General features: G+C 42.0%; 1 protein-coding gene across 1 annotated transcript in view; it reads left to right on the top strand.

The window, feature by feature from the left end:
* The window catches only part of LOC133779269 (uncharacterized), a 37,829-nt gene that overhangs the window by 4,008 nt on the left and 7,792 nt on the right, over positions 1 to 26,029 (top strand). Inside the window, exons 3-5 of the mRNA XM_062219251.1 lie at positions 8,163 to 8,215; positions 9,665 to 9,777; positions 10,181 to 10,559. Of these exons, the coding sequence (XP_062075235.1) occupies positions 8,163 to 8,215; positions 9,665 to 9,777; positions 10,181 to 10,559 (545 nt within the window). The remainder of the gene's footprint in view (positions 1 to 8,162; positions 8,216 to 9,664; positions 9,778 to 10,180; positions 10,560 to 26,029) is intronic.

The following is a 26,029-nucleotide window of genomic DNA, read 5'->3' as shown; positions in this document are numbered from 1 at the left end:
ACACGCATGTCGTAGACGTAAACCTCCATGTTTGTGCCGATCAGCTCCTTAAACATGTGGTTGACGAGTCTCTGGTAAGTCGCACCAGCGTTTTTCAAACCAAAGGGCATCACCTTGTAACAGTAGAGCCCTGTATCAGTTTGAAAGCTAGTGTGATCCTCATCAGGGGGATGCATGCTGATTTGATTATACCCAGAGTATGCATCCATGAATGAGAGGATCTCGTGTCCTGTAGTGGTATCGACCAGTTGGTCGATTCTCAGGAGTGGGAAACAGTCTTTTGGGCAGGCTTTATTTAGGTCTGTAAAATCCACGCACGTACACCACTTGCCATTTGACTTGGGCACGAGTACGGGATTAGAGACCCACGATGGATAAAATGCCACCCTGATGAACCCATTCTCCTTTAGCTTCTCGACTTCCTCTTTCAAGGCCTTTGATCTATCTTTGTCGAGTAGCCTTCTTTTTTGTTGCACTGGTGGAAAGCTTCTATCCATGTTAAGGACATGGCTGATGACAGTAGGATCTATCCCGACCATGTCTTTATGCGACCAGGCAAAGACATCCTGGTTCCTCCTTAAGAACTCCACCAGTGCTTGTTTTGTTGTTGTCTCTAAGTTTTTACCGACTTTCACAACTCTCGTCGAATTTTCCTCATCAAGTTGGACCTCTTCAAGGTCCTCGATCGGTCCCACTTCTTCTTCAAAGTCCCCAAAGCGAGGATCTATCTCTCTATCCTCACTTTGGGAAATTCCCTATTTGGTGAGATTATCACCTGAGCAAGCTTGAACATCAGCTTTCTTTTGTAACTCCTTCCCGGTGGCATCTCTCGATACACCCTTCTTTGCCTTGGTGATCGAGGCATTGTAGCACTCCCTCGCTTCCATCTGGTTTCCCAACACGCATCCTACCCCTGCATCCATTGGGAATTTCATGGCGAGGTGCCATATAGATGTGAGGGCTCGCAGGTCAACAAAAATTGGTCTCCCTATCACAGCGTTGTACACCAAAGGACAATCAACTACTATAAAAGTAGTGAGTAATGTCCTGTTAGCAGGTGCAGTGCCTGCTGTCACTGGGAGTCTAATTAACCCTACTGAGGTGAGCCCTTCTCCAGAAAAACCATAAATGGTTTGGTTGCACGACTCTAGGTCCTTCACGGACAACTTCATCCTTTCTAGCGAGGACTTATATAGGATGTTGATCGAACTTCCTGTATCGACCAACACCCTTTTCACCATCATGTTCGCGATTTGTACATCCACGACCAGCGGATCGGAGTGTGGGAATCGAACATGCTGGGTGTCGTCGTCAGAGAAGGTGATTAGTTCCTCCTCTATTCGCACCTTTTTTGGTGCACAATCCTCGACACTCATCATCTCGATGTCCTGGTCGTGGCGTAGGGTTCGAGCATATCGTTCCCTCACTTTCCCACTATCTCCTGCAAGATGTGGGCCTCCGCATATGGTGAGTAGGGTACCCGCCATGGGGGCTGGCTGTAAAGGTTGCGAGCGTTGACGTGGAGGCGCCAACTCGTTGTCAACTTGAGCCTCTCGATGAGAACCTCCCGCGGCTCGTACATATCTTCTTAAATGTTCTTATCTTATCAGGAACTCAATTTCGTCCTTCAGCTGGTTACACTCATCGGTGTCGTGCCCGTATTCGTTATGAAAACGACAGAACTTTGTTGAATCTCTCTTGGAGATATCTTTCCTTATTGGTGCGGGTCGTTTGTAGGGCACGCTCAAGTTGGTCGCCTGGTAAACCTCGGCTCGACTTTCAACAAGGGCAGTGTAATTGGTGAATCTCGGTTCATACCGATTACCTTTGGGGCACTTACTCTCGGAGGTCATGGGTTCGTTGCTCACCCGCTTTCCACCATTCTTACCATTGCCATTCTCGTTGCCTTTGCTGTTGCCATTGGGTTTAGCCCGTTGGCAGCTTTGGCAGGTTCTTCCTTCGGCCCCTTGTCTTTTGCTGGAAATTTCCATTCGTTGGCAATCGCGTCTTCGAGCTTTATGTACAGATCAGCTCGATCCAAAAACTCGTGGGTACTTTTAACCCCATGCTTTCTGAGACTACTCCAGAGGGGAGAATGGTGCCTAATCCCAGCAGTTAGGGCCATCATCTTGCCTTTATCGCCCACAATCTTGGCTCCTGCTGCGGCTCGCATGAAGCGCTGAACGTATTCCTTCAAGGGCTCCCCCACTTTCTGGCGTATCTCGACCAGTTGGTTCACCTCGGTGGGGTGCACATGACCCGCGTAGAACTGTCCATAAAACTCCTTCATAAATATCTCCCAAGATACTATACTTGTAGGAGGGAGCTTAAAGAACCACTCCTGGGTGGCATCAGAAAGTGTCGCTGGGAAAATCCTGTAGCGAGCATCTTCAAAAACTTTCTGAATGTCCATTTGTATCTCAAACTTGTTGACATGAGATACCGGGTCTCCATACCCGTCGAAATTTGGCAGAGTCGGCATCTTGAACTTGCTGGGGGTTTCTGCCACAACAATTCTTTGTATGAAAGGGGTGCCTCTCCTCTGATCATATTCAATGTGCGATGTCCACCCCCCGACCAGCTGCTACATAGCTTGGTTCAGGGCATCGATTTGAGCCTGAACGACTTCTGGGATTGCTAGGGCCTCTGGTGCCGGGGGAATGTACTCATCGTGCCTTTCTCGGCGGTCATTGAGTACATCCCTCAAATCATCGTCTCTTCACCGCTGCTCGCTGGCTCCGAGCCGACTAAAGATGTTATTTTGCCTGGGCTGCCCCCCAGTGTTATGACCTGCTTTTCGGTCGTCTCTAGGTGGGGGGCTCCTGCCTCCACCTCTCTCTTCGTTCCTCCGACTAGCATTTCCTCTGCCTGAGTCAGCCTCATTCTAGCCGTGACCATCTCTGAACCGTGACTGGCTATGGTGCGACCGACTATTTCCTATGTTTCCTCCTTGGGCTGGCATTTCCCGAGCGTTAGGGGAAGCCTGCATTGGTTGATGGGTCCCCATGCATTGTCATGCCGTGGGGGCCCCCTGACCGCAGAGTCTGTCTCTGAGTTCCTCCTATTGGCAGAAGGATGCTGCCCCTTGCTCGGTGGATGCGGCTCTTCACCTCCTGGGCGTCTAGGGCTGCGGAGCTGTTGCCCGGACCTATTCTGCCTTGGGCGCAAGGGATTGCCTCAACCAACCTGAGACGGAGGCTGCGTCTCGGGATCCCTAGGTGGGATATCATCCTAAGGCATAGGTGGCTGCTCCAGCCTCTGAGGACTTGTTGGCTGGAGCGGTGGACTAGGATTAGGACCCCTTTGAGGTGGCCCGCTAGGGGGTTGGTCAGGCTGCGAGGCTGGCGCAACCTGATCTCTAGCCAACTGGATGGCTGCTTCAAGGGCTGCCATGGCATCCCTCTGCCGACAGTCCATCTCCGCCTACCACTCGCTTAGCTCCTGACGCTGGAGTTCTATCTCCCTTTTGCTGCGATGCCATTATCTCGGCAGCATTCTCCTGATTGGCCCTCAGATTGGCCAACTCATCTTGTAACACCCCTAGTGTTGTCTTTAGTGTCTCAGAATCGAACTCCTCCTCATCAAACTCCAAATGAGGTTCGTCTTCAGCCACATTTGGGGGAGGAGGTTGGGATGGTGCAGCGGTAGCCTGTCCAGTCTTCTTGGTAGTTTTCGCCATTAGATCGTCTTGAGTTCAACTCTCAATGAAAGCACCAGAATGTTGACCCTCGTTTCGGCCAACGACACGGAGTCAGATAAATGACATGAAATAATACAAAGCTTGACAAAATGATCTAATGGAAAGTAAGAACACAAAGGATTATAGTGGTTCGGCCCCAGTGATTGGTAATGACCTACGTCCACTTGATATTATTATTGATATTGAGCTTCAAAGGTGTGATCAAAGAACTAGGCTTCCTGAGTTTTACAGACCTTAGAAGAAGAGAACAATACAAGCGGTGGATAATAGTAATGCAATTCAGAAAAAAATATTCAAGAGATCAAAGGTCCCCCCCCCCCCCCCCCTTTAGCTATATCTTGCATATTTATAGGCTCAAGGAGGATTACATGAATTAATCAGTCATATCTTTCCTTAATAAACGGATACCAAAGTCATAATGAAGAGATATTCTCGGATATCATTACAACTCTACAGATCTTTACATAAATAAACGGAGTATGCGACTAGACTGGTCGTATATAAAACTTGAACTTTGCATGTGGAAATATTTCCGGTCGATAGGCGAGCAGTATCTCTACCACATGTAAAAAATTCTTGCCACATCATCAACAGCTATTTTTTGGGTAAACACAGTCCAAGGACTGTGTCATGCATGTATGACTACACTTATATTGTATCAGTGTTTTTTTTATTTTATTTAATTAATTATTTAATATTTTGAAAATAGTTTTTTCAAATTTGGTAAGTTAGATATTTACCTAAATCAAATCCTATCATCATTATGATATTATTATATTGCTATTATTATTAGGAATAGTAAGGTAATATCAATCTCTATAATATGATATAGAAGAAGAAGAGAAATACAATAGACAATACAACACAATACACAATTCAGAGTAGTTCTCAGAATTTTTGTCAGTCAAAAACACTTTCTTTCTTCTTCTTTATTCTAGTCATTCTCAGACCATAATCTAAGTTCTCATGTGTTGAGAAATACTTGTGATTCCTAAAATATAAACTCGTGTTCTCTACGTCCCTACACATATCTTGAGGTGTAGAGAACACTCCAGAAAATCATGGTCTGAGTTCTCAAAGCTTTGGATAGTAAGATTGAAAAATATACAAAAAGGCTCAAGGAAACTTGATAGGCTGCAAGAGGTAATGGCTTATGTTCTTCAATTTTTTCTTTTGTGTTTATATGCTATATATAAATATATTGTATATTTATATATATGTTGCTTAGTTAATAATATTGTATGTTAATGTTTCTAGAGTTTTTCTTGATTCATATAAACTATTTATATGAGTGAGGAAATTTTTTAATGTTGTATACAATGGGCCCACCATGCCAATTTTGTTGCGTGCTTTGAATTTTTTTCCAACAATGAGTACCAAAGTTGGTCATTAATCTATACATATTATTAATTGTTGTGTTGTATTATATGCATTTTTATATTATATGTGATATATGTTTGAATGGATGGATGTTTATTTTCATGATGATAGATTCTTAAGGGTTGTTTATAATGGTGCTTTTGTATTTAGGAATTGTTCTAAAACTTTCTAGATGAAATATGTAAGCCATTTTGGGGCATAGGATTATGTTAGAGCCAGAGCTCCGAGCCTTGAGCTTGACCCTGAGCCCCAAGCCCCGATCCCGAGCTGCTGCCTGCACACCACGCCCAATTGTGCCCCTGCGCTAGGCACCGCACCCCTGCTGCCCAGCCAGCGTGCGCACTAGTCAGCGTCCAACCATGCCCCTGTGTGCTGCAGCCCTAGCTCAGCCTCACCCCTGCATGCGCCTGCCTACTGCCCAACCGCACCCATGTGCACCTCAGCCATGCCCCGCCCCACGCCCAACCAAGCCCCCCGCTGTACCACCCTCTAACGTCGCACCATGGTAAAATCCTAGGGTTTGTTTTTACAAACCCTAGTGTGTTGTTACCATAAATATTTTTTAATTATTCATTTAATTATAAATCAGAAATTGAATTAAAATTGTTTTGTGCATCCTAAAATTCAGTACAAGTCTTTTATTTAGCTTGTGTACAGGTGGCGAGTAAAGAACTATAATAGATGATCATAAGTCCGTATTTTCTCCACAAAAGCAACACGGTTCCCTAGGTCAATAGAATGAGCTGGGGAATGCAAAGCAATAAGCACGAGCTTGTAATGATTATAATGCATAGCATCCGTGACACCAGCTCACGGTGCATTCAGCTCGGGGTATACTGGAGACCTAACGTATCCTTGGATCCTTAGATATCCGGATACGTTATATAGACATGCATTGTCAGACATGGCATGTCTGCGGATCCCTGAAAACCCAGATACGTTATATAGACATGCATGGTCAGATAGGGCATTTCCGATGATCCCTGAGGATCCAAGATCATTTTTACCTAATGATCAAACCATGCCTTAGGATGAATTGTAATATTTATAATTAGTGTGGTACAGATAACACTGGGGGTTAAGTCACGTGATGACCCCAAGGCCTCTCCATGGATTTTCTCTATAAATACTAAGATATTGGATAAGGAAAACGAGAACTGTTTCTATAATACAAAAACTCTGAAAAAATTTAGAGAGAAAAACTATAATGACCCAAATTTGCTAATAAGTCTTAGGGCCTTGATTAGCGTGCCTGGAGGGCAATAAGAGATTTATTGTTATAATATGTGAATTTGTGTGAATATGTGACTAGAGATGCATGTTTAGGTGAATTAAATATGCATGTGGGCCCCATCTGGTTATTAGGGGAAAGTTTGCAATTTTAGCCCGTTGAGGGTATAAATGTGATAATTGTGATATACCTGTGATATATCTGTGTTGCACAATCCGAGACAGTCCTAGGGCGCGGTTAGCTAGAAAGTCACAATGTGGTCGAAAATCTGACTCGGGGCGAGTCGGGGGGTAATTCAGGTATTAGACATTTCTATGGGGTTATCGAGTTATGGAAATAAATATTTGGAGATATATTTGAGGTTAGAATGTTTAGGAGGGAATATTGGGGTGTTGACCCTCGAATTGGCCAACAACATGGAGTCAAATATACGACAAAATATGGAACGACACTTGAAAAGATAATCTAATGGAAAGGGAAAAAACACCAAGGAATTATAGTGGTTCGACCCCAAAGATTGGTAACAACCTACGTCCACTTAGTGTATTGTTATTATTGAACTTCAAAGTCATGATCAAAGAACTAAGGTTCTTTGAGTTTCACAAACCTTGGAAGGATTACAATAGAATGATGAACAATCACTATAGCTCTTTCTCTCTCAATATCAAGCAAAAGAGCTAATGAGTCCAAAAGTCCTTTCCTTGAGCTATTTCATGCATATTTATAGGCTCAAGGAGGGTTACACATGCTAACGTGTCCTATCTTTCCTTAATAATTGCGTATCAATGATAATTATGAAGAAATATTCAAATGCAGTTAATATTAGATTACAAATTAAGAAGGAAATAAATCGGGCTTCAAGATTAGCCTGGTTGTATCAAAAAAATCATGCTGACGATGAGGCGTGCTCCTAGTCGATTGCCGAACAGCACCTTTGTCCATCAATTCTGCCACGTGTCAATCCACGTGTAAGAAATCTTTGCCACGTCATCAAAAACAATTTTTGGGTAAACATTTGCCCCCCAAGTTTATTTATTGCGACCAGCAATAAGTAAACTTAGGAAACCGACTCTTCGACTACCCCACGAAATCTGTCAGAACCGCCCATGCTTTCTCGAATAAGGTGACCAATCATGTCTAATCAGGTCCTTTCAGTTTCCCAAGAATGTTTCCAACGGCTATCACGCTTCCCCATTCCTTGAAAAATTACCCTTAATGATTACCTTGGTAACCGCTCCCCAGCTAGTATAAATGACCCTTCAGAATCATTTTTCACATTTTACATACTTTTGCCTTCCTGAAGAACATTGAAGAACTCATGTTCTAGAGCCCATAAATTTTCAAACATCTATACGAGGACGTTCAAAAGCTTTCACCTTCAGACTTCAATCTTTATCTGAGTAAGTTTCACGAACTTTCTTGTTTTTTGAGTTACCATACAAAACCGCCTTATGCTTGCCTTCATCTCTGAACCCTTTCGTGTTCTTGGCTGAAAATATATGGGGATTGTTTGCTTGTTGACAGATGATTGATAGGGTAGTGAAATATTGTTCCATAGGAGTTAAGAGCCATTTTGGTAGTCGAGATTGTAGATTTAGGCGTAAAATTGAATGTAAAAATTCAATTTTTAAGCTAGGTGAAAACTGGGTTTTTCCCGCCCCTTCGGAGTCGAAATAGATTTTTCCTAAAAAACTTTTTACTTCTGCTTTTCAATCTGTTTTTCAAACTGCTCGTATAGAACTTAGTATTTTTGTTAGAATGCTATTGGTCGTATACGCGAGCAACATTATCCCAACTTTTAACACAAGCTTTTAAGCTTTACGTCTTATCTGCCCCTTTATCTGTTCACAGCTTTCATGCAAGATCCATGGGGAGGAGAAAGACCCATCAACGACAACTTATTGGTTCAGCTGCTTGAGGACGAGGAGCAATCATCATCGCTAATACCTGACATTCCTTTTTCTTGTGCCACTTCAAACACTCCATCTATCCTTATTCAAAATATGGTTCGAGCAAAAACTACATCCTAGAAAAAGAAAACTCCCAATTCTTCAAATCAGCCTGCTCCTCGAGCTGAAATTCCCTCGACCAGTGGTCGAGCAGAAAATACTCCTGACCCCAATATCCAAACTCATGCTCAGCCCCGAAATGCCATTCAACCAGATGTTGAATGGTATGTTGTCTCTGAAAGCCGGGTGATGATCAGGATGATCGCCAACTACATTAGGATATATGGACTCCCAGGGGTGACATTAGTTCGACCCAACCAAGACCAACAGGCGAACTTGCCCGGAGGCGCCTTTCGCACCTGGTCGAGATACCATATTGAGGCAGGGGCTACCTAGCCTCTTCATCCATTTTTCCAAGGGGTGGTCAACTACTTCGGGGTTGCCCCTTTCCAGAAAACCCCCAACGGGTATAGAATGCTTGCAGCACTCTATATCCTATATAGCCACAAAAATGGTTTGTGCCAGCACCCCATGAGGTTAATTACTTGTTCGACCTCAAGTCTAACCCCAACCAAGAAGGTAGGGGGTTCTTTCATTTTTGTCATCAGGAAACAGGGTGCACCTTCCTGACCGACACCACTCACATATCGAACATGGGGAGGTACTACCATGAGTATTTCCTTACGACTGACATGGTCGCGAACAACCTGGCTTTCACTCAAGGAGGTAACGCCTTTGTACCACTGGTCGTTAATCTTTCTTTGATTTTTTCTCTACATTTTCTTAGATTTGTAGTGCCTTTCAGGCCCATGGTTGCGACTAGACCCCACTCCAGACATGGAGTTAAGATCAGCCCTCTTGGCCAGTATGACTGATGTGGAGAAAAGCGTCAAGCTTCTGGTCACAGAGGCTAACCTTAGCCTGGTCGACCTTTTGGCCCCTCATCCAGATGTGAGGGAGTCAACAGCGAGGAATGCTACCATCGGAGAGGTTCCCGAGCAGCACCTAAACGTGGAACAACCTCTTCCGAGGAGGGCCACTGGAGTAACAATCAGGGAATCTTCCAGCACTCCGTGGGCTGCTGCTCCCCCCGCCCCAAAGGGAAAAGGAAAAAAGAAGGCCACTGAACCCCCCGCTCCCATCGACGAATCTTTAGATGAGAACGGTACTGATCTTTCACTCTTAGATAGTTTTCCAATTCCCTGTCACTTATTTGACAGGGACGGAAACTTTAAGTATACTCCAATCTTAACTTCAGATTTCTTCCAGGCAGTAAGTAGTTCAGTAAGTAATGTAGCGACCAGTAGTTGTAGCGCGGGTACTTTACTTATAATCTCTTCACTTTCATTTTTAGTCCCGTATAAATATCTTGTATCATTGCTCGTGTTGTTTCCTTTTGTGTAGACATGGACTCTCAGGACGTGTTCGAGCATTACAAGGCTGTCGCTGCATCTTCTGGCAAGAAGAAGGACAGCAAGAGGTCTCGAGGGGAGAGCAGTAAAACCGCCTCAAAGAAGGTTTGAACTGAGGACCCTCTAGCCACTGTACCTTCAAAGGAGAACACACCACCTCCATCGCCACTCAAGCAGCCGGCCTCAACTCCTCTGGTCGACCAACATTCCACTCCTTCAACACCCGTCAACCTGCAGCCTACTCCTCAGATCCCTACCAGCCAAACACATCGTACTCAGCCCGAAGGCTCCCTGTCCGGCATCGGGGTCAGATCAGCCAGGGAGAGGATATACAAGCTCTCCAAACATAAACGCAGTCAAGAGGCTATTACCGAAACCATTTCCATGGAGCCTGACCAAATACTCAACCAAGGGCTAAACGAGATAGTTAGCGTAAGTTACCCCCTGATGTTGAATAATTTATTTTTGATTCTTTGACATCGCCTTACCCTTTTTTATCTGACTACAGGGATTACTAACCATGACCGCTAGCTGGCGCCGTGCGGGGGCGATGGTGTCTCGGGCCAAAAACTTCGACACCAGGCTTGCTGAGGCTAAGAAAGCGCTCGAAGAGAAAAACACTGAGTTGCTCGAGAAGAACAATGAGCTAACTAAAGAGAATGGTGAATTGCTTGAGAAGAGTACAGAGCTGTCTAAGCAGAAAGAGGAACTGCTCGAACAAAAAGCCACTCTAACCGAGGAGTTACTGGAGGTTCGAGACGGCCTGAAGAAATCCAATGAAGACAAAGAAAAATTTAGGCAAAGCGCAAAACTCAACTACCAACAATCCGTACAGCTCGAGCTTGACTTGATTGCGAGCATGCAAGAAACGGATGAGCTGGAAAAGCGTGTGAAGGAGCTTGAGGAACTTGAAGCCAAAAACTTGGAGAAGTACAAGGAAGCCACTCATCTTTGCCTCTACGAGTTCTGGAAGCACAACCGGGAGTCTAACTTCAACTATCTGTCAGAATGCCTGAGGAAAACTCTAATATCTCAGTGTGCCATTCGCCTGGAGGAAGAAGAGAGGGCTAAAGTACCTGCTTCCCCGGAGATCTCTCTAGCAACAGGGATAGATGGTGCAGACAATGAAGTTGGCTCAGCTATCGACCAGGACGTTCCTCAAGACCTTCCAGCCCCTTAGTCTTTTTCCTTTTTCTCTTTTAATCTTTTATTTACATGACCTACTGGTCGTGATGTAAAGACATTAATTTTTTATTGCTGCATGGGCAGCTATTTTCATTTTCATTAGACAATTACATCCGAGCAGTACTGCTCGCGGTGTAAAGTAATTCATTTTTGATATTATAACACCTTTTTATTTTATTATAATATATGTTCGCATGACCGAACATAGCATAGCACTTTGGTTTGATTTAACAAAATACAAAATTTTGAAAAATACTCTAAGTACCCTAGCATGCTTTCACGTATTTTGCTCATGTGTTTACATACCTTTTGATGATATGCTTTGCTTACTTGTACCTTATATGCCCCCCAAGTAATCGAGGAGCTTTAGGTCCTTGGTCACTTGCCTTGACCAAAACCTGTTTGAACAATACTACTCGGAGGAAAAGGATTGAAATTGTAATACAGCAAAATAACAAACGTAATGAGCAAATACTTGTAATAAATACAATAATTGGCAAGAAATACCAGGCGACATTTTGCTGGTACGCAGCTACTCGGAGTTGGGCTTGTTCACGTTTCTCATTGATCAAGTCCAGGGATTCCATCAATAGCTGTCTGTTCGAACCTTGAACGTATGTTATTCTGCGATGCGAATGCGGATCTAACTCGACAGGCAACATAGCTTCATATCTATAAGCCAAAGAGAATGGAGTATGACCTGTTGCTGTTCGGTGGGAAGTTTTGTATGACCAAAGTACTTCAGGCAATTGTTCTGGCCACGCCCCCTTAGCTTATTCTAGTCTTTTCTTCAGTTTATCCTTCAGCATTTTGTTGACTGCTTCAACTTGTCCATTTGCTAGGGGATGAGCGACTGAAGAGAAGCTCTTAATAATACCATGCTGCTCACAGAAGTCCGTGAATAAATCACCGTCAAACTGAGTGTCGTTATCCGAGATGATCTTCCTTGGCAATCCATAGTGACAAATGATGTTCTTGATCACGAAATCTAGCACTTTCTTGGTCGTTATAGTTGCAACCGGTTCAGCCTCGGCCCACTTGGTGAAATAGTCGACGGAAACCACAGCATATTTAACACCGCCTTTTCCCGTGGGCAAAGATCTGATTAGGTTGATACCCCAAACTACAAATGGCCATGGGCTTTGCATCTGTTTAAGCTCATTAGGGGCTGCCTGTGGGATTTTGGACAATCTCTGACATTTATCAAACTTTCGCACAAACTCCATCGAATCTTCATTCATTGTGGGCCAGAAATATCCTTGCCTCAGTATCTTTTTTGACAAACTTTGACCCCCATCGTGGTCTTCACAAAAACCTTCGTGCACCTCTTTCATCAATTCTTTGGCTTTCTCCTTTGTAATACATCTGAGGAGTGGCATTGAGTATCTCCTTCACTACAAGATTCCATCGACCAAGATTTACCTTGCAGCTTCCCGCTGAAGGGTCCTGGATTTGTTTCTGTCCGTTGGTAATGTGCCTTGCGTTAGATACTCTATATATGGTGTCATCCATGCATCCGTCATCTGAATCACCATAGTAGTCTCTTTTGCTTGGATGCTTGGCATTGTTAGCGGCTCAACTTGCACTATATTCAGAGTATCAGCATCCTTTGCACTTGCTAATTTGGCCAAAGCGTCCGCATTGGAATTCTGATTGCGAGGTAATTACTGGGGACTGTACTTGTCGAACTGAGCCAAAAGATCCTTTATTTTTTTCAAATAGGCAACCATCTTTAAACCTCACGCCTGGTATTCTCCCAGGACTTGATTCACCACTAGCTAAGAATTACTATAGATGTCAAGCACTTTTATATTCATGTCCCTGGCTAACCGCAATCTAGCAAGTAGTGCTTCATACTCGGCCTCATTGTTAGAAGCATTGAAGTCAAATCTGATTGCGCAATGAAATCGATGCCCCTCTGGCGTTATCAATATCACTCCTGCCCCAACGTGGCACTCGTTAGAAGAACCATCTGTAAATAATTTCCACGTGGGGGCTTGGCTTTGACACTCAGGCTCGTTAGGCTCTTCAATTTGCTCACCATTCGTAAGTTCAGTGAATTCTACAATGAAGTCCGCCAGGGCTTGTCCTTTTATCGCTGCTCGCGGCAAGTAAGATATGTCGAACTGCCCAAGTTCGACTGCCCATTTTAGCAATCTACCTGCAGCCTCTGGTTTTTGTAGGACTTGTCGAAGAGGCTGGTCGGTCAAGACGAAAATTGGATGAGCTTGGAAGTACGGGCGCAATTTCTTGGAGGCCAAAACTAGGCAATAGGCTAGCTTTTCGATGGGCGGGTACCGCTGTTCTGCTCCAATCAGCCTTTTGCTTACATAATAGATAGCCTTCTGGACACCTTCTTCTTCCCTTACTAAAACGGCACTAGCAGCATACTCCGTGATCGCCAGGTAGATGAATATAGTTTCTTTATCAACCGGCTTTGACAGGATGGGTGGTTGAACCATATGTGTTTTTAGTGCTTGAAAAGGCTGTTCGCACTCCTCCGTCCATTCAGACTTTTTATTGCCCATGAGTAGATTAAAGAATGGGACGCACTTATCTGTTGACTTTGAAATGAATCTACTTAGAGCGGCAATTCTTCCGGTTAAGCTTTTAACATCCTTAATCTTTATTGGTGATTTCATGTCGATCAGGGCTTTAATTTTCTCGGGATTGGCTTCAATTCCTCTCGAGTTAACTATAAATCCCAAGAACTTCCCTGATCCTACTCCGAAAGAGCATTTAAGGGGATTTAGCTTCATTTGATATTTGTTCAAGATGTTGAAGCACTCCTGCAAATCCTTTACATGCCCTTCTGCTTTCTTCGACTTGACCAGCATGTCGTCGACGTAGACCCCCATGTTTGTGTCGATCAGCTCCTTAAACATGTAGTTGACGAGTCACTGGTAAGTCGCACCAGCGTTTTTCAAACCGAAGGGCATCACTTTGTAACAGTAGAGCCCTGAATACATCCATGAATGTGAGGGATGCATACTAATTTGGTTATACCCGGAGTACACATCCATGAATGAGAGGATCTCATGTCCTGCAGTGGCATCAACCAGTTGGTCGATCCTTGGGAGTGGGAAACAATCTTTGGGGCAGGCTTTATTTAGGTTTGTAAAATCCACGCACGTATGCCACTTTCCATTCAGCTTAGGCACTAGTACGGGATTAGAGACCCACGATGGAAAAACACCACCTTGATGAACCCATTCTCCTTCAGCCTCCCAACTTCCTCTTTTAAGGCCTTTGATCTATCTTTGTCGAGCAGCCTTCTTTTTTGTTGCACTGGTGGAAAACTCTTGTCGATGTTTAGGACAAGGCTGATGACTACATGATCTATCCTGACCTTGTCTTTGTGTGACAAGGCAAAGACCTCCTGGTTCCTCCTTAAAAAATCCACCAGTGCTTGTTTTGTTGTTGTTTCTCAGTTTTTACCGACATTCACAACTCTGGTCGGATTTTCTTCGTTGAGTTGGACCTCTTCAAGGTCCTCGATGGGTCCCACTTCTTCTTCAAAATCCCCAAAGCGAGGATCCAAATCCCTATCCTCATTTTGGGCAATGCCCTATTTGGTGACATTATCACCTGAGTGGGCTTGTACATCAATTGCCATTTGCAATTCCTTTCCGGTAGTGTCTCTCGATACACTGTTCTTCACCTTGGTGATTGAGGCATTGTAGCACTCCCTCGCTTCGCTCTGGTTTCCCAATACGCAACCTATCCCTGCGTTTGTTGGGAATTTCATGGCAAGGTGCCATATCGAGGTGACGGCTCGTAGGTCGACCAAAATCGGTCTTGTATGCCAAAGGACAGCATTGTATGTCGAAGGAAAATCAACTACTCTAAAAATAATGAGTAATGTCCTGTTACCAGGTGCGGTGCCTGCTGTAATTGGGAGTCTAATTGACCCTGTTGGGGCGAGCCCTTCTTCGAAAAAACCCTAAATGGGTTGGTTGCATGGCTCCAGGTCCTTTACAAACAACTTCATTCTCTCCAGCGAAGACTTGTATAGGATATTGACCGAACTTCCTGTATCGACCAATACCCTCTTCACCATCATGTTTGTAATCTGTACGTCCACGACCAGCAGATCGGAGTGTGGGAATCGCACGTGCTGGGCGTCATCGTCAGAGAAGGTTATCAGTTCCTCCTCTGTTCAAGCCTTTTTTGGTGCTCGATCCTCGACACTCATCATCTCGATGTCCTGGTCGTGGCGTAGGGTTCGAGCGTATCGTTCCCTTGCCTTCCCACTATCTCTTGCAAGATGCGGGCCTCCGAAGATGGTGAGTAGAGTGCCTGCCATAGGAACTGGCTGTAAAGGTGGCAAGCATTGGCGTGCAAGCGCCTACTCATTTCCACCTTGAGCCTCTCATTGAGAACCTCCTACAGCTCGCACATATCTTCTTAAATGTCCCTGTCTTATCAGGAACTCAATCTCGTCCTTCAGCTGGTTACACTCGTTTGTGTCGTGCCCGTAGTCGTTGTGAAAATGACAAAACTTTGTTGTATCTCCCTTGGAGATATCTTTCCTGATAGTTGTGGGTCGTTTGTAAGGCACGTTTGAGCTAGTTGCTTGATAGACCTCAGCTCGACTTTCGACAAGGGCAGTGTATTTGGTGAACCTCGGTTCATACCGATTGCTTTTGGGGCGCTTACTCTCGAAGGTCAAGGGTTCATTGTTCGCCCGCTTTCCACCATTTCTACCATTGCCATTCCCGTTTCGTTTGTCATTGCCATTGGGTTTTTCTGACCCATTGGTGGCTTTGGCGGGTTCTTCCTTGGGCCCCTTGTCTTTTGTTGGCGATATCCCTTCATTGGCAATCGCGTCTTCGAGCTTGATGTACCGATCAGCTCGATCTAAGAACTCTTGGGTGCCCCTTACCCCATTCTTTCTGAGGCTGCTCCAGAGGGGTGAATGGCGCCTAACTCCACCAGTTAGGGCCATCATTTTTCCTTTGTCACCCACAGTCTTGGCTCTCGCTACAGCTCACATGAAGCGCTGAACATACTCCTTCGAGGGCTCTCCCTCTTTCTGATGTATCTCGACCAGCTGGTTGGCCTCAGTGGAGTGCACGTGACCTACATAGAACTGTCCTTAAAACTCCTTTACGAACATTTCCAATGATACTATACTAGCAGGATGGAACTTGAAGAACAACTCCTAGGCAGTGTCAGACAGTGTTGCGGGGAAGATGCGGCAGCGGGCATCTTCTGACACCTTTTGTATATCCATTTGTATCTCGAACTTATTAACGTGAGATACTGGGTCTCCATACCCATCAAAATTTGGCAGTGTTGGCATCTTGAATTTACTGGTGGTTTCAGCCACATCAACCCTCTGTACGAAGGGGGTGCCTTTCCTTCGATCGCAATCAATGTGGGATGTTCTCCCCCCGACCAGCTGCTGCAACGCTTGGTTCAGGGCATCGATCTGAGCCTGAACAGCTTCTAGGATTGTCGGGGCCATTAGTGCTGGGGGAACGTACTCATCGTGCCTTTCACGGCGGTCGTTAAGTACGTCCCTCAGATCATTGTCTCTCTGCCTCTGCTCTCTGGCTCCCAGCCAACTAAAGACGTTCTGCTGCCTTGGCTGCCCCCCAGCGTTATGACCTGCTGGTCAGTACTCTCTAGGTGGGGGGCTCCTGCCTCCACCTCTTTCTTCGTTTCTCTGACCAGAAATTCTTCTGCCGGAATCGACTTCATTGTAATCGTGGCCATCTCTGAATTATGGCTGACTATGGTGTGACCGGCAATTCACTTTGTTTCCTCCTCGAGCTGGGGGGAGGCCTGCGCTGGTCAGTGGGTCCCCAGGCACTGTTATGTCGTGGGGGGGCCCTGACCGCAGAGCCTATCTAGAAGTTCCTTCTGTTGATAGAAGGACGCGGCCCCATGCTCGGTACATTCGAATCTTCATCCCCTGGGCCTCTAGCGTTGCGGGGCGATTGCGTGACCCCTATTCTACCTCAGGCGTTGGGGATTGCCTCAACCAACCTGAGATCGAGGCTACTGCTCAGGATCCCTAGGTGGGACATCATCCTGAGCCACAGGCGGCTGCTCCGGACTTTGAGGGCTTACCGGCTGAAGCGGAGGACTAGGATTGGGACCCCTTTGAGGCGACCCGTTTGGTGGCTGATTTTTCTGAGAGGCTGGCGCAGCCTGATTCCTAGCCAGTTGGATGGCTGCTTCAAGGGCGGCCATGGCATCCCTATGCCGACGATCCATCTCAGCCTGCTGCTAGCTCAGCTCCTGACGTTGGTTATCTATTTCTTTTTGCTGCGATGCCATTATCTCTGCAGCATTCTCTTGATTCGCCAGCTCATCCTACAACACCCCCAGCATTGCCTTCAGTGTTTCAGAATCTAACTCCTCCTCATCAAACTCCAAATGTGGTTCGTCCTCAGTCATATTTGGGGGAGGAGGCTAGGATGATGCAGCGCCAGCGGTCTGTCCTGTCCTCTTGGATGTTTTTGCCATTAGATTTTTTCACAAGCTCTCAACGAAAGCACTAGAATGTTGACCCTCGAATTGGCCAACGATATGGAGTCAAATATACGACAAAATATGGAACGACAGTTGAAAAGATAATCTAATGGAAAGGGAAAAAACACCAAAGAATTATAGTGGTTCGGCCCCGAAGATTGGTAACAACCTACGTCCACTTAGTGTATTGTCATTATTGAACTTCAAAGTCGTGATCAAAGAACTAGGGTTCTTTGGTTTTCACAAAACTTGGAAGGATTACAATAGAATGATGAGCAATCACTATAGCTCTTTCTCTCTCAATATCATGCAAAAAAGCTAATGAATCCAAAAGTCCTTTCCTTGAGCTATTTCATGCATATTTTTAGGCTCAAGGAGGGTTACACATGCTAACGTGTCCTATCTTTCCTTAATAATTGCGTATCAATGATAATTATGAAGAAATATTCAAATGCAGTTAATATTAGATTACAACTTAAGAAGGAAATAAATCAGGCTTCACGATCAGCCTGGTCGTATCAAAAAATCCATGCTGACGATGAGGCATGCTCCTGGTCAATAGCTGAATAGTACCTTTGTCCTTCAATTCTGCCACGTGTCAATCCACGTGTAAGAAATCTTTGCCACATCATCAAAAACCAGTTTTGGGTAAACATGGGGAAATTTACCATTTTGCCCTCGGGGACGTTTTTGGTACCCCGAGCCTTGAGGTAACCTTAGAGGCTAAGTAAATAAAACAAAAAAAAAATGAAGGACCACTCAGAAACTTATAGAAACCGACCCAAAGACTCTCTCTCTCTCTCATTATCTTCTCTAAGCCAAACCTAGGGAAAAGTTGGGAATTAAGCAAGGATTCGAGCTCTTGACTTGGGGATTAACTCAGCATCACTTTGGGGATTCAAACAGAGGCTAAGGTAAACCTTTAATTGTGATTTAAACCATTGAATTCTGTGATCATTTGGCTGAGTTTTTGGTTTTCTTGAGGTTTTAAAGTGTGAGATTGAATTTTGGGTTTGGTGAGTTTTGAAGAAAGAATTTGTTAGGTTTTGCTGCTGGAATCATAGTGGCACTTCTGGGATAATTGAATTAAGTTGCTAGAATGATTTTGGGGATAATTGGCTTGATTTTGGTAGAGAAAATGGTGGGTTTTTCTAGGTTCGAGGGGTCGAGCCGCGACATTGTTCTTGCTGAGCCGCGGCCCCTTAGAACTTTGGGGCGTTTGGAAATGGAGGCGCGCCACAGCGCCCTTCAGGAAGGTTTGTGGCGCGTGTAGGCTAATTTGAGGCATGGCCTCGGGTTGAGCTGGGGGCCGCGGAATGAGTTCCTAGGGCCGCGACACTTAGTGCATTTTGGGTTTTTAAGAGGTTTTAGGCTCGAGAATTCAGTAGTTAAGATTCGAGATGGATTTTATCACCTGGATTGATAAAATTCAATGTTTCGGAGACTAGAGTTGTGACCCAAAGTTATTTAATGGATTAGAACTTGATGGATGGATATTGTTGGTGCATTGTGACTAGCGTTTCTGCGAGGCTCGGACTAGGGGACTGTGCTCGAGACATCAGTGCCTGGACAGCTTGGGATACAGGTAAGAAAACTACTATTCCCATAGAACTTGAGTTGCAGGGCACGACCTTATATGATAGAGTTGCAGGGCTCGATCCTATATGATTGTGTTGCAGGGCGTTGCCCTTTGATTGAATTTACATGTGTTTTATTATTTGTTTACTAATATTATGTGTACATGTAAATGAATAAACGACGACGGCTGAGAACGGCAAAGGGCCGGGAGCAATGTTTAGCACGCAGAGTGCAAGTTGCCAGAGCGAGACCCTAAAGGATACCTGGGTTATCCTCACGGTGTGGACCGCGAACCTAGGGCCTAGTAAAGCGCCTAGAACGACATGGACGTATGCGTATAGTCTGATGATGGCTTGTTTATATGTTAAGTGTTTGATATGCATATATTATTTGCTTGTAAGGGTTTTTTCTCTTGCTGGGCTTCGGCTCACGGGTGCTCTATGGTGCAGGTAAAGGCAAGGGGAAAGTCGACCAACCTTGAGTATGGTGAGCGTGATGAGCGGCGCGTACATGTCTTGTCTGCCTGGCGGGCACGACCAGGGATACTTTTGGGAGATGATTGTACTAAACTTAAATTTTGTCGTTTAGCCGACTCTGGTTATATTTTTTAATTGTAAATATTTCTAAACAATATTTTTGGGATCCCAAATGTTAAACGCTTTACAATTTCCAATGATTGGTTTATTTTCAAAGTTTATGACTCTAATTATGGTTTAATTACACTTTGGTCTTAAAACCTCGACTAGCGAGTTAATTGCACGTTTTAAACTCACTTAGTAATGGCTCTAAGGTAGTAGGGCGTTACAAAAACACTAATAATATAGACTCGTGGACAGCATTGATTCATCTTAGCTATATTCATAATTCGTTGTTGGCGAAAAACCACGTCAACAAGTTTTAATTTGGAAATTTCTTTAATTGAAATAATGTTGATTATTTTCATTAATTAAAAATATTTTAATTGTTATCATCCATAATTAAAAGTGTTTTAATTAAAATGTCCAAAATTAACATTATGTTGAATTTTAATTTATTAAAATTAAATTGTTTAATTTTTTTGTTTGAATTAATTTACCCAAATTCAAATATAGTCTTAGAAACTTTTGGGTGTTAAAACCCAAAGTTTAATTATTTTAAGAATTTGTTTAAAATAATTAAATAGTTGTATAATTCAAAATGGATATTGAAAGGGTAGCATTGACTCAACATTACTACATCTCAATTTTCAAGATCAAAGTATTTTTTATCATGCATTAGTTAGTCTAGGTTACATTTTCATGTATTTTTTGCAAGTGCTATAATTTTTCGAGAAATACCCAAAAGTTACCATACCCGCTTCTATTTACTTATTATAAATATTTGAATGTGACTAAAATATTTTATATTTTGTCATGCATTATAACATGTCATTCATATAGCCACACAATATGCAATTAGCATGCATTACATTCGTGTAGAAACATGCTATTAGGAACGTCCTATATTTTATTATATGCTTATATATGATAAATCATATAATAATAAATTTATTCTTAATTAGTTAAGATGGTAAATCAAAATTAAAGTTGTTTAATTTGTTGTTTTAATGAAAAATATTTTATTAAAATAAAATTGATATTCCCTTAGTTAAAGAAAAATTAATTAGAATTAAGGGCACAATTTTGTTTTGTTTTGCTTAATTGGATTAGTAATTATTAGAATATCATTTAGTAAAAATAATTAAATTTATTTTACAACTAAATTAAAAAATATTGATTTTGCGAAAAACACACTTTTTCAAAATAGTGAGTGGGAGAGAGAGTTATGACAATAAGTCACATGGTCTCCATTATTGGTTGAACACCGAGAGGCATAGGAAGGGCCTCGTGTCGCCTCCGTTTGCGGCCTCCTTAAGGAAAAGCTTCCAAATATGTTTATTTTATCTCAAGCTTGACTTCTCTTATGAGAATATAATTAGTGATGTATTTCAAGTTTGACTGACCCTAAGGCACACTCTTGAGTTAAGTCATTGATTGAAAATAATTGGTTACACGCCAAAGGTGTATCTAGGTTTTCGAGCACGACTAGTGCTTCTTGACTAAACTAGCGGTTGTTCATAAGTCAAAAGAGAAAAAGGCGTTGTTAAGTTTTCACTTATGAAATTGAGATTTGTCTCAAAATTATTTTGGAGTTAGTCTGACGTACCCTAAGGCGGTCTATTAACTTTTCAAATTAATTTATCGGGGATTAGTATATATATTTTTATGTGTTTTTATATGTTGCATTCATGCATCATATTTACTTTTCCAAATAAAATATGATATTTATTATATGTTTTAATTCATTATATTTTATTTATTTATTTCATGGTTAGTTCTCTTAATCCTGATCATGTACTTGAAAACTTGACAAAATAAACATACCTCATTGACAAACTCTTAGAAAGGATTCCATTTGAACTTAACCACGTGAGAAGATGTTACGATGGGATTCACATTGTCTTCGGAACACAAAACTTGTATGGAGCGATCTATGATCTACCACCAGAGGAACCAAGTTTTTCGTCTAGCTTTGATGAACATGAAAACTATGGTGAATGGATGAGGTTTAATCACCTGGCACTTCAATACATGTTATAGACCATGCATGATGATATTAAAGAAATATATATGGTTATTGAAACTGCATACGAGATGTGGGTCGTGATAAAGGATGATGCTATAGCACATGCTCAATTTTTGAAATACGGGTTAAATTCGATTTACTCAAAAATTCTTCCTTACTACTTTTGAATGTTTGATTCAAAATTATGTCACTAATAATATTTTTCATATGTTCTTATTTTCAGGGGTGCAGAAATCTTTTGAGGAAAAGAGTAGTTGCATTGAAATCAAAGCGAAGAAGAAATGATGAGGACAATTGAATAAAGAAAAGATTAGTTTATAAATTTATTTTGTTTAGTTTAAAATATATTTTTTTCATTTTGAAATAGTTGATTTTTATTTTGAAAGAAATTAATAAGTTCTTTTTCTTTAAAGTAGTTCTAGAATTCTTTCTAGAAACTATGTTTTTAGATTCCTTTATTTGATGAATAAACAAATTTAGTATTTCTTTTGAATAATAAATTTCGTTGTTATTTTTGAAATATACTTGTTCCACTTATTTCATCAATGAGTATAAATTTTAATCATGAATTATTCATTATTGTGCAAATCATAGATTTAATAAGACATCTTATTCCAACCACAATTAAGTGAAACATATATGTGAATTATTTGTTAGATTGGCTTGTAATTAATTAGACACATAAAACAAATAAAAGACACTCTTTTATTACAACCATTCAATGGTTCTCTCCCTGTTTATATAGTCTGTTAATTAAAATTAACCAAAAGAGCTTTCTCTAATAAAGGCTCAAAAATCACATAATAGTTTAGCTAATACATAGAGATGTATGTTGAATATTTTAATGTTCAAAGCTAAAAGAAATAATAAATTGTAAGTCAATATTGATTGACATTTATTTTAGATATGTTTAACATTGATTTAATGCAAGGAATAATTTCTAGAAATTTTCATGCAACATTCAAAGTAAAGTCACTTAGAGACTTGTTTGATCTAATCAAAAGGAAGGCTAAACTCAAATTTGGAATTCAATTATTTTGCAAGTAAACTTGGAATTCAAACCAAACTCACATACAACTAGAATTCTGAGCAAAATTAGTATTTTGGAAATGGAAATCTGCTTCATTTAACATACAAGTATATGAAATGAAAAAGTTTGTATAGAAAACAATGGTTGAAATACCATAAATCAAGAAATTGAATTTAGAATTCTATGACATCTGGATTCTTCAACATCCAACTAAAGTCCATTGAACTTCAGTTTGAAATAGGATATTCAAGATGAAGAGGAGAATAGGGGAAGTGCAGACTTTTCAAAGATAGGATAATAGCCTAAGGCTATGAATAGAAAGAAGAATTTATTACTTGAATAAATTTCTTCTACTATAACCAAACTTAAATCTGTTTACATACTCTTATCCACTGCTTTATGCATGGATTATGAGATTATTTTAAATGAATGTCTAAGTAGTCTTTACTGAATGACTGACATGAAAAAAATATTTGAAGATCTCGATCAGAAAGACTATGTTGTGATTCATAATCTTGATATTAACCATGTTCCAATCATTGGGAATGATGTAGAGATGTCGTCAATAGAAAATAGATGGTTAGGTGAACATTTATAAATATTGGATTTAGAAAATCCAAGAATGTTCTATGCGTTCAATTCTATAGAGATTGAAAGAACTATCATTAGGCTCTGTCTCAAGAAACTTATATAGATAAGAAGCTTAAATACTTTAGTTTACAAAAATCCAAGAAAGGCTTTGTGCCTTCCCAATTAGGAGAATGTATTATCTAAATAATAATTTCCATTTATTATTTTACTAAAAAGGAGGACATGAGACAGTATTCCTACAACTCAGTTATGGACTATTTAATGTATCAAATGTTATATTTTCTAATTGGCATTTGTTAAACGGTGGAAATAGTCAGCAGTTGTCAATCCAATGATGGATTGAGTCATTGAATAATTATAAGAACTTAATTTTGAGTATCTTGAATATAATAGAGATTATATGTATGTGCCTTTAGGCATTGACCTAAAAACCCAAAGGATGATCTGATTTTAAATCTTCAAAGATTAATATCATAATCAGCTTCCATAACTATGGATGAGACACATTAATCTGGAAATGTATTAAACATTTCAGATTTGTATGTTTCACCACAAAAGCTGAAATGTAACATCTACGAGCAGTTAAATAGGCTATTTGATTTAGTTGAGTTCTTTGCCATTATAGATAGGGTTTCAAACGAGAATAAACAACTAGTATCTCATTGGGAAAGCAATGGAGATACAACTATTCTAGAAGAACTAGAAATCATGAGAGGGTAAAGCACATGAAATGAAGTATCATTTAATTTAAGAAAATTTTACATAATTGATGTAATGATCTTGAAGATAACTTCAAAACAATTTCTTACAAAATTGTTACTGTAACGCCCCAACTCCAGGGACCGCTACAGAGCACATTGCAAACAGTGCTAAACTCGCTAATCGAGTCGTTTGGCCATAAACGTGTAACTAAGTGTGATTAGCAGTTTAGGGGTTAAAAACCTTGGTTAAGTTATAACGTTTCACTAGAACGTTTACTGTATACATTGGGATCCCAAAAATATAATTTCAGAGTTTATTACAAGAAAGTGTTTACAACAGGCCGTTCTAAGTGGCAAAACAGGGTTCAGCCCTAGTTCCACTTTCAAACCTCGCCCAAGTATTGGTCGAGTAGCTGCATATGTACACGTCATCACCTAAGCTCTCCAACTCAAGGATGGTCCAGCTTCCTCTTGCCTTTACCTGCACCACAAAGCACCAGTGAGCCGAAGCCCAGCAAGAAAACTCATATGCTCATAAGCAGTCATATCATGATATCAAATCATATCTGGCATGCCTAGCATTCAAAGCTCTATTCAGCATGCAAATGAATTCTAACAGATGCTGAGGTATCCAGGATAAGAAATCCTGGCCTTCTGATTGGAGGACTATCAAGTCAATCCTAATCAGATGAGTGACTGCCAAACAAGTCACTAACCAAATGGAAGAGTGGCTGCTAGGTTAGCCACTATCCTTCAAGCGCTTATAATATTCATCAAATGAGTGTCGCAACACTTGAGGTTCCGATAAACCATGCTGAGTGACCGACAAGCGAGTCACTAATTCAAATGGAAGGGTGGCTGTTGGGTAAGCCTCTAGCCTTCAATAGGTTCTGGTAAACCATACTGAGTGACTGACAAGCAAGTCACTAATTCAAGTGGAAGAGTGGCTGCTAGGTAAGCCACTAGCCTTCAATAGGTTATGGTAAACCATACTGAGTGACTGACAAGCATGTTACCGTTTCAAATGGGAGAGTGGCTGCTAAGTAAGCCACCAGCCTCCAAGCGCTTATTTCATTCATCGACCCTCGGGGTCGGTCTGGTATTAATGCTCTTTGAGTCATTCAATGCTGACAGTCAATTAGACCTCATCTTTGATGGCTCGCGTGATACACGCTAAGACCATTCTGACTAATGAGTCAGTGCAACGTGACTAGTGCCCAGTACCACTGCCGAACCTGACTAATGAGTCACAGCTTCACAGTTGATACTAACACCTTTGCCAATTCTGACTAATTAGTCAGTACCATGCTCAAGTAAGCAATGCTATCAATGTGTATCATATGCCAATTATCCAAGAACAGGGCATTCAGCATGCTTACCAAACAGTTGCTAGCATAATTATGATCATGCACAAACTCAGAGACTCAAGCTCTAACCAATCTCATACTCATCATTCATGGCATGCCCTAATCACATGTTTCTCGTTCATCACATGCATCACATTTAATCATCCAGCATGCCTCAACAATAATCATATGCAAATGGGCAAGATTGCCAAGCATTCATTATGCTATCAATGTTTACATTTAAACATTCAACATGCATCAAACATAACCATGCATGTCACATATGGGGTGCAGTTTTCTTACCTTAGGTCAAAGCACAGGTTACCAACAAATGAGCCACAAGCACGATCCTCATCCAAGCCTCTAGTGTTAACCTAGTCACAACCACAAATGATGATCCAATGAGTTCAAGTTCTAAAACCAACCCTTGAACTAAAACTTAGCCTCCAAGACATCAATCCTCACTAATCCGGGTAGTAGGAATGATCTCGAGGCCCAAAACCATGTTTCCGGGGTCAAAACAAGCAAACGGGGTGAAAACAGGGCAAGGGTTGCGGCCCTAGCACCTTGGGCCGCGGCCCCCAGGGTTCTCTGAGGCTAGGGTCGTGGCGCCCTCCATCAAGGACCGCGGCGCCCAGCAAGGCCAAAACCTGACACCTGCTTCTTCGAGCAAGGGCCGCGTCGCCCTAGAACAGGGCCGCGGCCCAACTTCGGGGCAGCCATTTTTCCTTCTTTTTAACCTTTTAAAACCTCCCAAAAACATGTCTAAACATTCCCAAATCATCAAATCAAAGTTCCCAAACTCCCCAATGGTCCAAAACCACCAAAACCCAAGGTTC

This window comes from Humulus lupulus, chromosome 5 (assembly GCF_963169125.1).
Source record: "Humulus lupulus chromosome 5, drHumLupu1.1, whole genome shotgun sequence".
Lineage (NCBI taxonomy): Eukaryota > Viridiplantae > Streptophyta > Magnoliopsida > Rosales > Cannabaceae > Humulus > Humulus lupulus.
Note: the sequence above shows the minus strand (reverse complement) of the source record. Positions and strands in the feature narration are given on the sequence as shown.